This window comes from Leguminivora glycinivorella, chromosome 17, assembly GCF_023078275.1.
Source record: "Leguminivora glycinivorella isolate SPB_JAAS2020 chromosome 17, LegGlyc_1.1, whole genome shotgun sequence".
Taxonomy (NCBI): domain Eukaryota; kingdom Metazoa; phylum Arthropoda; class Insecta; order Lepidoptera; family Tortricidae; genus Leguminivora; species Leguminivora glycinivorella.
Genome location: NC_062987.1, coordinates 4383482 through 4398174, shown reverse-complemented (window position 1 = coordinate 4398174; position 14693 = coordinate 4383482). Strand labels below are relative to the sequence as shown.

The 14693-nt window shown below is 36.9% G+C and overlaps 1 protein-coding gene across 2 annotated transcripts in view; it reads right to left on the bottom strand.

Moving 5' to 3' along the window:
• Nucleotides 1-14693, bottom strand: part of LOC125235653 (activating transcription factor 3) — a 94457-nt gene that overhangs the window by 13315 nt on the left and 66449 nt on the right. Inside the window, exon 2 of one of the 2 annotated variants that reach the window (XM_048142260.1) lies at nucleotides 4336-4742. In XM_048142260.1, coding sequence (XP_047998217.1) covers nucleotides 4336-4587 — 252 coding nt within the window. In that variant the 5' untranslated portion in view covers nucleotides 4588-4742. The remainder of the gene's footprint in view (nucleotides 1-4335; nucleotides 4743-14693) is intronic. The other variant, XM_048142261.1, reaches the window with a different exon arrangement.

Sequence of the window (14693 nt, the reverse complement as noted above, 5' to 3'; positions counted from 1 at the left end):
CGGCGGTGTATCTACATCGCGCCATAACAAATTAAACTATTTCCGTCTAAAGCACGCCTTCTAGAAACTCCGGCTTTCTTTACAAGAATTGATGGGATAGTTCGACAATGGTGTCATATTTCGGCCTTTCTGCCCGCGTGTCACAATGTCCAGGCTAATGGAACGACTTCCTGTGTAGCGTGACCAAACACGATAGGATAATTTGCCTGGCTTCTTGAATAAGTAGGCTTCGAAGCCTCAACGTATAAAAATAAGCTTTTAAATTTTAACTGTGTAGCTGTTGTTCTAAAAAGTGCTCAGAAAGTGATATAAGTGCAATTCTCTACCAGAGCATTTTAATTTACAATCCAGGTTTTTATATCTTACAATAAATATTATAATTTTAAATCAAATTATTATAAAATTATCATTGTGAAATTTAACTCCCGCTTAATGTAATTTTCACCTTGAATTAAATAGATCCATCAAAAAATAATATAGATATGTGGAACTTTATAGTTAGTTACCTAATTATGTTTTTACAGTCGTGTATATTTATTTTTAATAAAGCAAACAATAGTCGAGACGCTTGGAGATCGCTAGAGGAGGCCTTCACCTTCGAGTAGCGAGGGGTTCTTACAAACCCCAATAGTTAAAAATATTAGTATGTAAAATGTATTTTATGTATTAGATTAGATTATGTAGAAATAAGTTTAAATTGTATTTTATCGTTTTATAAGTTGTAAGAAATATAAGGCTTTTTTATTTATTATTTATTATATTTATTTTTATGATTTCGAAATTAAGACGCTACAGGAGTGAAAATGCTACAATGGAAAGGGGGGCTCTTTTTTAGTTAAATATACCAGTGTTATCAATTAGATTTATCGAAAAAAAGTTGTCCATTAAGAACAACTCGGTTAAAAGATATTGCAAAAAAATCTTTAAAATTGGGGTTCCGCTCTCGACTGTTTCCTCCTTCAAAACTTAATCAATCGTAACGAAATTTGAGAATCTGAACAACAATGAAATAATCTGTGTCGGACCGTTTAGTTTTTTTGGCTAATTGTTACCGATCTTGAGTATCACACCTTTTTTGCACCATAACGAAAAAGGCCGTTTTTGGAAATTTTTGATTGGCTCTAGCGTCTTGAAAAATAAAACCGGCCAAGAGCGTGTCGGGCCACGCTCAGTGTAGGGTTCCGTAGTTTTTCGTATTTTTCTCAAAAACTACTGAACCTATCAAGTTCAAAACAATTTTCCTAGAAAGTCTTTATAAAGTTCTACTTTTATGATTTTTTTTCATATTTTTTAAACATATGGTTCAAAAGTTAGAGGGGGGGGGACGCACTTTTTTTTCCTTTAGGAGCGATTATTTCCGAAAATATTCTTCTTCTAGAGATTCTTCTTAAGATCTTAGTAAACCCTTATTCATTTTTAAATACCTATCCAACAATATATCACACGTTGGGGTTGGAATGAAAAAAAATATCAGCCCCCACTTTACATGTAGGGGGGGTACCCTAATAAAACATTTTTTAGGGTATTTTGGCGTATTATTGGCGTGATTGATATACATATTGGTACCAAATTTCAGCTTTCTAGTGCTTACGGTTACTAAGATTATCCGCGGACGGACGGACGGACGGACGGACGGACGGACGGACGGACGGACGGACGGACGGACGGACGGACGGACGGACGGACGGACGGACGGACGGACGGACGGACGGACGGACAGACAGACAGACATGGCGAAACTATAAGGGTTCCTAGTTGACTACGGAACCCTAAAAATATCAAAAAAATCAAAGTGGTCCGACACAGATTAAAATAATAATAATCTGTGTTGAAAAATTCATTGCTCTATCTTCAAAAACCAGGAAGGAAATAGTCGAGAGCGTTTGTATGGAGAATTGACCCCTCCTGTATCATCTTAAAAGTACTTAGATAATTAGGGTGAAAGGAATTATTTCATATTTTGGTTAACAATTACCATTTTTACTGACTGTACTTTTCATAAACAAAAAAGAAGAATAATATTTATCTTTCAAGATAAATCTAAACAATGAGACAGGCTTCGTCCATTATAACATTTATAATTATAACTATCAGATCTGTACCTATTTATTCTCCGCACCTAGTTGGTAAATCGTAGGATCAAAGCTCCAGTCATGAGCAGTTCCCGGCAACTTTGTACATACCCACGTCAGCAAATTTTAATTGATCCTATTTTGTTACCAACATTTAGTAATATAAGTCGACTTTCGTAATATAATATATATATAGGTAAATTGTTATAATTAAGAAAATATAGATACTAGAGAACCTTAATGACGAAATAAAACTTAATAAAATTTCAATTCATCAACAAAATCTTGGTAACAAAATAGGAATTAATAAAAACAAATTTAACTTTTTCCTTAATTTTTGCACAAACTTTTCGAGAACTGCTGTCCTCACGATACAGGCTAGGCACCTAGTGTGAGGGCTACTGTTTGTTCTAAGAAGCTCTTGTATATTTCTATAGTTTATTTTTCTATTATTACTGTAATGTAGATTTGGAAAATAAATGTATTGTTTGTTTGTTGTAAACTAATGTACAGTGAGCTGGAAAAGTGCATGGCGAATTTATCAATTAATTCATTCATTCATAATTTCTGCATGCAATTTTGCAGGTCACTGTAGGTACCTAATCTGACATAGATATTTCAACCGCAACTATAATTCCGAAATAGTATTTAAGTGGACCCTTCTGGTATTATAAATAAATAAATAAATAAATATTATAGGACATTCTTACACAAATTGATTGAGCCCCACGGTAAGCTCAAGAAGGCTTGTGCTGCAAGTACTCAGACAACGACATAATTATAAAATATACAATGAATACTTATATACATAGAAAACATCCATGACTCAGGTACAAATATCTGTGCTCATCACACAAATAAATGCCCTTACCGGGATTCGAACCCAGGACCGCGGCTTAGCAGGCAGGGTTACTACGCGCTAGGCCAGACCGGTCGTCATCATTATAAAATCCATCAGATAACATGTGACGGCTCCAAATGCACCCAAAATGACATTAAATAATATGTCCCCTTTGTCCTTTCACGCTCTGAATACGTCCCGTCCTATACAATTATACTCATTCACAACTCTTCAACGTGAGATAATCTGTACAAATAATGTGTATTTATACTATGTACAACTAAATATAGATAAACTGATATGCAGGCGCCATCGAGTCTGCTATACAATCAGCTGCATAAATGACGTATGTTGTTGCAACTGCAATGAAGATGCGACTTTGTGAAACTAAACTACGGAATGTAGCAAAAAGGTGTATGAACTCATAGCGTGTTGGCATCTTTAGCTGTTATCCAATGCTTTTATAGGGTTGCTTGGTTCTCACGTGACCATTTTCATTTTAGAAATATGATTTATTTCCATCAGAAACTGCTGTCATTTAGGACCTTTTCGTCATGAAATTTGTCACGTTATGTGATCGTTACTTGGCAGAGGTTCAAGATACTTGTAACACTTATTTTGCATATAAACAGTCCATCTGCATGCGCTAGGTAAGCCTAGGCACTAGATCCTCTTTGCATGTTGATAGCTAAACACAATGTAAGGGCTAATAATAGAGAATGGGTGCTGTGCTGAGTCACAGTTGTTTCGTTGCCAGATTATAATATACTTACCTACTTATCTGTATGAAAATCGTAATATGTATATTAAACTATCAAGTCAAGTTGATCGTGCACTGCACTGACATCAAAATGTTTAATATCACTTATACCTACTAGAAACCTTAGCTGCCATTCTCGTGGGCGTCGTGCTCAAAATGGTTATTATGATTCCAATATCATTGTCATATCTGTTAGATATTCGTTAAATAGTACTATTCTTTAAATTAAATTTTACACAACAGTACCATATGGTATATATTTATTATGTTTTATATGGGCAGGTTGTATTAACTTAGGGTAGGTACCACACCACATCTAGGTACGTATTATATGGATTTCCGGCAAAACACATTGAACTGCAATTAATGTAATTATCCGTTGTTGAGACGGTCTAATTGAATAATTATAGCAGTAATCCCTGCTTAACATTCACAACATGGCTTAAATTGAATTAATGTGTTTTATTTTAGATGTTAAAAACCTAAAGTATGGCCAAGCTAACTTTGCAGCGATTTTGATTGCACAGACTAAGCAAGTTTATATAAGTTATAATTATTGTATCTAATTCTAAGTAAACGATGAATTTTGACGTTTGTTTGGTCTTACTGACTATAATACATGTCTGCAAGCCGAGGACAAAACGTTAAGCATATAAAATTACCTTGAATCCTGACGTCTTCTCGTAGTTGTAGTGGTCCAACGGATTCGTCATGGTAATGACGTCGTTCACGATTTCCGGCGTCCGCAGCGTCGTGTTGGCAGGGTCTGCGCTCAGCAGCCCGATGACCGACGCGTTCAAGTTCAGGTTGACGCTCAGGTACGCGCCGCCCGGGTCGTCCGCCCCAGCGCCCCCTATCGGCGACGCCACGTCCTCGCACTTTATCGTCGGCACGCTCATGCTCGTCTGATTCATTATATCCTTGTAAGGAGCCAGTTTCGCTGATTTTTGGTAACGTTCGTAAAACTAGATTAACACTCTAATATCACTAAAGCTAGTCTAAGGCTAAATATCACTGTGTGGTAAACTGGTTGAATGGCACTTTAAGTCTTCTTTGCACGCGGTTCTATCTGGAATGAAAGAAATATTTGCGTTAATCACCAGTTCAATAGGTATACAAACATTATAAACGAGTTGAGAAAAGGAAAATAATGAGGAAGGTAAAATAAGTAGCAAGTTGCCTAATAAAATAGGGACCTATTCATGAGACAAATAAATCTGGACGTAGAAGGCTAATAATTATTTAATACTAGCTTTTTCCCGCGTTTTCGCTCGCTTTATAGAAAGAGACAAAAAGTACCCCCTTCAATTATCTCCACTTAAAATCACGTCAAGTCGTCGCTTCGTTTTGCCGTGAAGGACGGACAAACAAACAGACACAGACACTTTCCCATTTACAATATTAGTATGGATTTCAAAGTCAAATAGGTAATGTTAAATTATATATTACTTGGTAATACTGAAAAGTCACAAATTCCTAAATGATTCAAATTAGCATTCTATTCTAACTAGATTAGTTGTGATTAATCAGAAAATTACAGCCATCATTAAAGGACAGTTAATTAATTTTTCCCTTCACTAGCTCGGAAACACGTGTTTTGTCCTTTAATACCAGCGGGTAAAAATGCATTTTATCCACTAGTGGGTAAAGTAATTTGACCTTGAATAAAGTCAAATTAACTGCTTTAAACTTTATAAAAGTAGGTAAATCTAGTAATAAAGATGATTTACCACCTGTGGAACTACTGGAAGCAGTGATAAACGCATTTTTTGCGTTGTAGTTTCCTCGCTATAGTGAGGGGAAAAGTTTTGTGTTACACTCGGGTGCAAATGTATTTTACTTCTCGTGTGTTAAAAAACTCGCAAGTTCAGGATTCTATTCACGAACCACTCGCTTCGCTCGTGGTTCAACTATAGAATCCTTTCACTTGCTCGTTTTTCAATTGCACACTCGGCGTTAAAATACAACTTTGCCCCCTTGTATAACAAATAACTATTACTCCTAAAGTCAAATTAAAAAGTTCGGAGTTGGTAATATAATAATAAAGTGTAATTTTATTGATTATAATGAAATGCCGCTGCTCCGGCCATAAAAAAACAAATGTTCACAATTCGGTAAAACAGAGGACAGTGTCCGTTTCGCAAGTTCTTTCGCAAGAGTACGCGCCGGGTTTTAATTAGGGCTATCTGGGCATCGCGGCCTCGGGGCCAGGATGCGACTCCAATAAAACGCTTTTTTACAGGCCACAATTGAATGTGCGCCATAAAATTGAAATTAAGCGCGTTTTTATGATGCGCTGGCTCTTCCGCCTTGCTCATTGTCGCGTGTAATCCGGGTGCGAGGACACGCATAGATTAAGCCCTAGCCATTATGTGGAAATTAGGTTTAAAGTCGTGACCGAAAAATCCTTAGCGAAACGGGAGCTAATGTTTCCATATATAGGTGCGTTGAAAGCTGTCTGGCGCCTTGACCTGCTGCATATCTGTATATCTCATATCAAAGACACGTAAACACAATAAAGAACAGTAACCTAGTTGAGGCGGATTGCTTATTCTGCGCGCGACGGAGGATAATGTGTCGCACAAATTTATGCTTTAGGTAAGTAATTGTTATGCATTTGGAATCTTCATAATAGGTATGTTTTCCGTCGAAAACCGCAACACACGAGGATGCAAAGTGCAAATTATAATTTTAATTTTAACATGGACACCGACGAATTTTCCTGATATCTTTTATTTTTAAATGTGTAAATACCCGCTTCTAACCTACATACTAAATCCATACTAATATTATAAATCAGAAAGTGTGTGTGTCTGTTTGTTTGTCCGTCTTTCACGGAAAAACGGAGCGACGAAATGACGTGATTTTTTAAGTGGAGATAGTTGAAGGGATGGAGAGTGACATGGGCTACATTTTGTCTCTTTCTAACGCGAGCGAAGCCGCGGGCAAAAGCTAGTATTTAATATTTTTCTTATATGTTGCTGTTATACCTATATTTATAGTAGGTATAAATACAAACTAGTCAATATCTGTTATCTTAATCCATATCCTACCTACGTACTAACGTTTGGGTAATAATTATGTAATATAAAACAAATAGCCCAAAAAATAATAAATAGTTATCTACCTACATGCTTATAATTCTAATTAATATTTCTAAGTACTAAATAAGTTGAAGGTGAAGTGAAGGAAAACATCGTGAGGAAACCGGACTAATTCCAATAAGGCAATCTTGGGATTAATTATCACAGCGGACCCCAGGATAACGCAAGTAGGATGATGACTAAGTAATTACCTACTTAAATATACATATTATCATCGTCCAGGGAAATTTACTTTCACTCAGAATAATTTGACTCGGAAAAGTGGCAGATGTAGGTAAATGGTATAAGGTAAAAGCAGTTACAATTTTAAATATAAGGTACACTTTATGGTCTCACTTGATCTATCGAGTCAAACAGATAAAAAAAATGCGATGTAGGTATAAAATTTAATATCGTATGAACATACCTACAATAAGTACCCGGTATCGATTGCATCAAAAACTACATGCGAACCTGTTCGATCAAATAATGAACTCACCGAAATTGAATTGAACTTTATATGAAACCTTGTTTAACTTTCGGTTGCAAAAACTTGTTGCCTCTAGGACGCTTGCAAACGTTTTACGCAATAATGAAACGTATAGGTATATTATCATTGAGTAGCGACTATTAGTTGTTTGGAGAGTAAATACCTACAGAACAATTCAGCAAACAAAAAAAAAGAGCATAGAAACTAAAAAATGGCAATATGGTAGTGTTGTCTTTCAAATTTAAGTTTGAGAAAACGAAACGACACTAAGATGCCACTTTTAGGGTTCCGTAGTCAACTAGGAACCCTTATAGTTTCGCCATGTATGTCCGTCCGTCCGTCCGCGGATAATCTCAGTGACCGTTATAGCACAAGAAAGCTGAAATTTGGTGCCAATATGTATACCAATTACGCCGATAAACTGCAAAAATAAAAAGTGGAAAAAATGTTTTATTAGGAGGGGCCTAATGAATGATGAATCAAGAAATCATTTTTTGATATTGTTAATATTTTCGAAAGAATGAAGAAATCATTTTTTGAAATTATTAATATTTTCGGAAATAATCGCTCCAAAAGTTAAAAATATTGCGGCCGGGGGGGTCCTCTAACTTTTGAACCATAAGTTTAAAAATATGAAAAAAACCACAAAAGTAGAACTTTATAAAGACTTTCTAGGAAAATTATTTTGAACTTGATAGATTGAACAGTTTTTGAAAAAAATACGGGAAACTACGGAACCCTACACTGAGCGTGGCCCGACACGCTCTTGGCCGGTTTTTTATGTCATGAAATCACATGGAAACAAATAGGTATTTACTTGCCTACATGTTCCCATACTAAGTAAAATAATTAGTTACCTGCCTATTACGACAGCAGAGTTATTATGAATAGGTATATACATAGGTAGTTTTAAAACTTCCAATTAAATCATTCTCATCGTTTTATAGGTCATGGACTTTGTTTAACATATCATGTATAGTATAAAATATAAATTTTATATTTTAATAAACTAAGAAGTATATTGTATACCAACTCATAAACGCGACTTCATCTTCATCACAGTATAATAAAGAGTACCTACTATCGTACAGTATTGCCACTCCCGCTCCCCGCTGAAAGTGCCGCCCACCCCCTCTCGGTTACCTCACAGTTACCGCCTCTCAAAAACGCGAGCAGTCGACCTGTCATATTTCACTCATACAAGCATAGTACGCGTTCACCTACACGAGCTTAGACTGTGTGCTAGGAACGCGCCTCTTTCATATATTTGATCGCCAGTGTCCGAGGTTTATACGTAAATGATATGAATGAAAATAGAAAATGCACTCCCTGGATTGAACACAAAGTTGAGGTCGTAAACCGGCGTACAGATAGTAAACCCCGTTACATACATTACATTGTAGTGGGACTAGAAATTACACCATCAAAACTACAACGCAACAATGTAGGGAAAACGTAGATAGATAGATTTCATTTATTCACAAGAATATATGGTACATAAGATGTTACAAATGAAGATACCTTACTCATTACATACATTACGTATAATATTTTATACTTTAGAATCTTCTTTGATCAAATAGGTAAGCTATCATATCGAGCGTAAAGAACTCGTCGTCCCTGCCCGGTATACGGCCGCTTGGGCCTTAATCATCAAAGGTACTTAACTTATAGGTACTTATGTAGATAAATGTACCTATACAAATAACGAATTATCGATTTTCTTGTTTCACTATAGACCCTCTCAAAGCCACGTTAAAGGGGGCCTACCGCGAACCACGTTTGGCGTACTGTCGCTTTATTGCCCTTGTACTGAAAGTCGTACGTAAGTGTGAATAGGGAGGCAACACGTCGAACGTAGTTCGCGGTAGCCCCTCGGGTTTTCTATACGCGTTTTCAGGGTACGTACCCAAATGCACAAACGCTTACGATAATATCTTAGCTATCTCTATCGCTCTTCCGTACTTGGCACGATAGAGCCAGGCTGCGTTAGATCGTCGTCTAGCGTCGACGATTGTCAATTCGGCTAGGCCTGCAGGTCGAGTTACGTGCGTCGTTAACAAAGAAACAAAGGAAAGAGGGGAAAGTTTCGTAAGAATGCGTCATTTATAGGCCCCCTCGGTGATGATACTGATGATTTATATGTATGTATGTATGTATGTAAACACTTTATTGTACATAAGACAAGTTAGGACATAGAAATACAGTATAGTTATGGTGTACAAAGGCGAACTTATCCCTATAAGGGATCTCTTATATTTTGTTATATTATATTTTGTTAAAACATTGATTTTCAGTACAGATGGTGTTTTTTTTACGCACTAGTGCGAGAAGTGGTTCATTATATGCCAGGTCGAAACTTCGGAGGTTCATCTGTACTGAAAAACGTCGTACGATACACGTGCGAAAAGTAAATTCGTAACTCGTGTCGATTTAAAACACTCCCTTCTGTCGTGTTTTAATTTATCGCCACTCGTTTCGAACTTCCTTTTTTACGCAATTGTATCGTAATGTACTATTTCAAAGCTTTTTAGTTTTTGACGACCGGTCTGGTCTAGCGGGTAGTGACCCTGCCTGCTTCGAATCCCCGTAAGGGCTTTTATTTGTGTGATGAGCACAGGTATTTGTTCCTGAGTCATGTATGTTTTCTATGTATATATAGGTATATGTATTTGTATATTATATATTAGGGTGTTTCATATTTGTATGGGAAAAATAAAATTGTGATATTTTTTCTGACTTCGCTCGGCTTTCGGTTCTAGCTTATCTAAAACGCCTATATACCAAATTTCAAGTGATTTGGACGTTGTTTAGAGGTCGCACTGGATGAACAGTTTGAAAAAAAGTCGCTAAAAAGTAATGTTACTCAATTTTATTTTCAAATAAAACAATAGAGTAGTTGTAACTTATTTGAAAGTTAAAGTAATTTTATTAAACTTAAAATACAACAGTTGTAACATCCATTCTTGATAAAATAAGTCATCATCATCATTTAGCTTACATGTGTAAGCCGCAACCTTATCTTTTGTTCGCAAGTAGTAACGCATTTTCTGTGATGTTCGACGACTTTCAGCGAGAACCGTTTTGCTCTTCATCTTTGACTGGAGCGATAATTTTTATTATTAAATATATAGGTATACTTACTCTTCTTTGCAGTATGATAGACTATTGTTAGACTATCGACCAAGTCTGGTGTTAGGGGTACAATAATCGCTAACATCCTGGACATTAAATAGTTCGAAGACAAAAATCAAAAAGGTAAGTAGGGTCTATATCCCGTTCAATATACTTAAGTCAAAGAACGATCTTGTTTTCTTCTTTGTCGTCACATTCTTGGCAGAGTGGTCGTGGTCGTCACATCAGGGGTGGTAGCAAGCTTAACAATGCATCGACATTCCTTACGCATTCGTAGAGTGGGCCACTAAGTGCAGCCTTGACTTGGCTGGTCCATCGCATCTGAACCTTGTCCAGGATACTCTTAGCTTTCTTCTGCAGCACCACATTTCTAGGAAATCTATCTTCTTTTCCCTTGAAGTCCACGTCTCAGCACCGTAAAGAAATATGGGAAAATTGTGAGATACTAATACCCTGACAAGTCGCATTTTAGTGGCATTTGTGATGAAGATTCTCCATATTTTGCCGAGCCGGTCCATGGCGGACCTGGTGATAGCCAATGTGCCGCTTGATATCATCCACCTATCCTGTTATCAGTGCCCCGAGAGGGCCGAGAGACCACTGCTTCATGCCAAAAACAGGACAAAAAAACAAAAAAACTTGTTCTTTAGAATGAAGTCGAGCGTCCAAAAAAATACCATAAGGAACCTTGCCTAGAAACTAAATGCCACGTCAACTAGTATTTTTTTTAAAGAACTTGCTTCAATATAAAAACTTTTCATTAAAATCACTTTTAAACCACCTACTACAAAAAGTTACATAAGTTTTATTTCTAGCCTTTCCTGCGCCCATACTAACTTCTTCAGACAAAAGTTGCCATAGTGTGCGACCTCTAAATATTGTCCGATTTCCCTGATTTTTGGTATATGGGCTCTGTATAGGTGTAGAAACAAGAAGAAAAGCGAAGTCAAAGATAAATCAAAATTTTGGAAAAATGAAACACCCTATTATATATATCGTTGTCTGAGTACCCACAATACAAGCCTTCTTGAGCTTACCGTGGGGCTCAGTCAATATGTTTAAAAAAATGTCCTATAATATTTATTTATTTTCGTTTAAAAATATAGCACGTGGTTATATCATGGTAAACATGACCTTCGCTTTCTTCAGGCCTACAAACCAATTAAAACTTAAATTGAAATCAGAACGATATCTAGGTATTCAGAAATGATTAGCCATTTAGTTATCGCGCCACAGCTGTAAAACAAGCCAACTTCACGGTATTTGAATGATATGTCATAATTATACCTAGATATTTTTCTGGCACGAACTTAGTGACATTAGTGATTTCCTTCTGATATTTAATTCATCGATAACTTACGAGTACATTATAATAGGTCATTAATTAAGTACCTATTATAATTATGTCATTAATTATTGCCGTAGCACTGAATATTGAGTAGTTTCATATATGTGCTCTGCTTACCCCGTTTAGGGAATATAGGCTTGAATTTATGTGTAAATAACATTCATGTTTTATACAAATGTCACATGTTTGAAAATAAATGGACAATAATAATAAAATGAATGGTTCGCTTTATTATTATAGTTTATATATTTTATGCTTTACTCACAGCATTATGCATATCATAATGCTGTGAGTAAAAGATTCCCCTTGGCCTGCTAGTCACTGAAAGCGTGCAGCTATCGTACATTGGCGTATAATAAGGCACTTATACAAGATTATAGAACCAGAGACACCTATAATTTAATAGAAAAAAAAAACTGTCCAAGAAGCACGGTGTCAACTTATTACATAATTAACACGCCACAGCCAGCTATCTTCCAAATTTAAAAATAAAACAATTGAAGAACACCCATTAAAAGCTATCGTATTCCCACGGCATTTAGAATGCTTTTTAACGAATGGCCTCTTATCATGCCACCAATTTATTTGAAATCAAGATACATTTGTCTACGATTTCGGGAAGGTTTAATTTGTCCATTTGTTACACAAATGCACATGCTTAAACCTTAAATGAAGCGTTAGGGAGCGTAGGCGTAAGACAACCAATGTTTTTTCAGTAATACCCGCCATGCCTACAGCTTGTTTTATTTCTAAGACAACACAACACAACATCTAAAACAAGTTTGATAAGTTTTAAAGAAGTGATGCATGGTAGTGAAATATATGAAACAATTAAGTATGTTTATATGTTTTTCTTATAGAGATTTCGTCCTTGAAATTAAAGCACACATTTGCAAATACACAGAAAAATTCTTAGTTAGGTCCTAGATACATTCAAGATGATATAATAATACTAGGTAACTGTTCTACGCACCCTGGATACATCACGTCAGTTCGTTCCATTAAATTATCAGTTCTAATCTGAGTAGATTAATATTAGAATTACCCACAAATTCCCCATTTAAGTATTAAGTATTAACTCTAGCGTAAGATGTTTTATTTTATTGTTCTTTAATTTTATTTTTATTGTGTTATTGTTTTACTAATATTTTGTGTAAATATGGACATCTGTCTGAAATAAAAGATATCATTTCATTTTATTTCATTATACCTCCTTACATTTTTTATTAAAGTTTATAATTATCATGTCCATTCGCTGGAACTTTCAAAGTCAATAGCGTGGGTACGATGCAAACATGTTAGTAGGGCGTCCGCGGCCGATTATGGGAAATGAAAAATTATGCGTCCGGTCTGCGTAGGATTCTCGTGCACCTAAGGTGTTGTCTTATAAGTACTGATGAACTAAATAATGGTTGTTGTTACTTTAAAGGTCTACCATAAATATAAAATGTTTGAACTGATTTCCGGGAATGAAGTTTAGAACCCCTCCCTTGAGGAGTCCCTTGTGAAGTACAGAGCAGAAAAAAAAATCTTATTAGGCAAATAAAGGAAAATCATGACTAAAAAGAATATATTTTTGGGAACTGCAACGCAGGGCAGCTTGTGGCGAGCTGTTGGGGAACAGCGACCCCACGTACCCGAGTGCTCCTGGGGAGTTCAGTTACCCGTAAGGCGGGTGGGTGGGACAGTACTCTACCTCTGGCTTGCCTTGGCTGGCCGTCCAGAGTGGAGTCGTTAGGGCTACATGCCCCAGGGGTGGAAGTGAAAATTTGCATAAGACGCGAGTTGGTACAGTGGCTTAACAGCCACTGGGCAGAAAGCGGTGTACACCTCTCGACACCCTTGAGTTCTCACACCGGTGTTGCCCTTGAGCCATCTTGGATGTCGCTTTTTGTGGGGGCCCATCTTGTGGGGACGAGTCATCTGCCAGAAATAAAATTGGATACCGTTTTATTAGGCAGGCGTCCGGTTTTTTATCCATAGTCCCATCACTTTCATCAAAATAGACCAGTTCATTTTAGATTCCATTAACTCTCAAATAGTCCTTACACCCTGGCGGGTGTTGGCGCTGCGTGTGTCCCATGATACGGGCAAGGGCAACATCCGCTCGGTGTACCCCTTACATTTCATTAAAGTGTCGAAAGGGCCTCTACGTGTTGGCTTCGGCCCCGCGCACGCCTCCCAAAGGTCCGGAATACCATTGTTCCGTGATGGGAAAGACATATAATATATGCTCTTAATCCCATTGGGTCGTTTATTGCCCGAAAAAAACTCTTGCGTTTAAAATAGTATAGGAGCTAACACTCGTAATAGTAATCGTAAGGAGTTGTAATCAAAAACTGGTTATGAGCATAATAAGAGTAACTATCAATAAGCCTATACTTAAGTCAAGCGCGGATCCAGCTTCGTGCCCAGGGGGGGGTCACGTGGTCTATTTGTATGGCCAACTTAGGCTCCAGGGGGGGGTCATGACCGCCATGACCCCCCCTGGATCCGCGCATGACTTAAGTTGAATCAACTCAAAGGCTACAACTACATAATAATAAAAAGAAATAGAAAATATATACAAGCACCCATGTGTTACGGAACTTTAACACCGACGTATTTTAAAAGCGCATTAAAGTGCCAAGGACATGAAGCTCGGAACGAGGTCACGAGCTTCCTTCAGCGAGGTCGAACGTAAGTGCTTAGTCGAGTATACTTGCCAGCTTTGCAGGCAATTAGTAAGAATTTAAGGTTTTTGTAACATCCACTTGAGATATTTGACAGGTTTTTAACGAATTAGGTAAGCAAATGTGACGTCCGACGTATAATATACATATGAGAGCGTTTTACCGGTTGGCGCTTACGCTATTCATAACGCAATGAACAACGTTTTCAATATTAATTCGAGATAAGCGTCATAAGCGCTGACCACCATAAAGCCTATGCCGTGGAACGTCATAAATTGTTTAATAATAACGT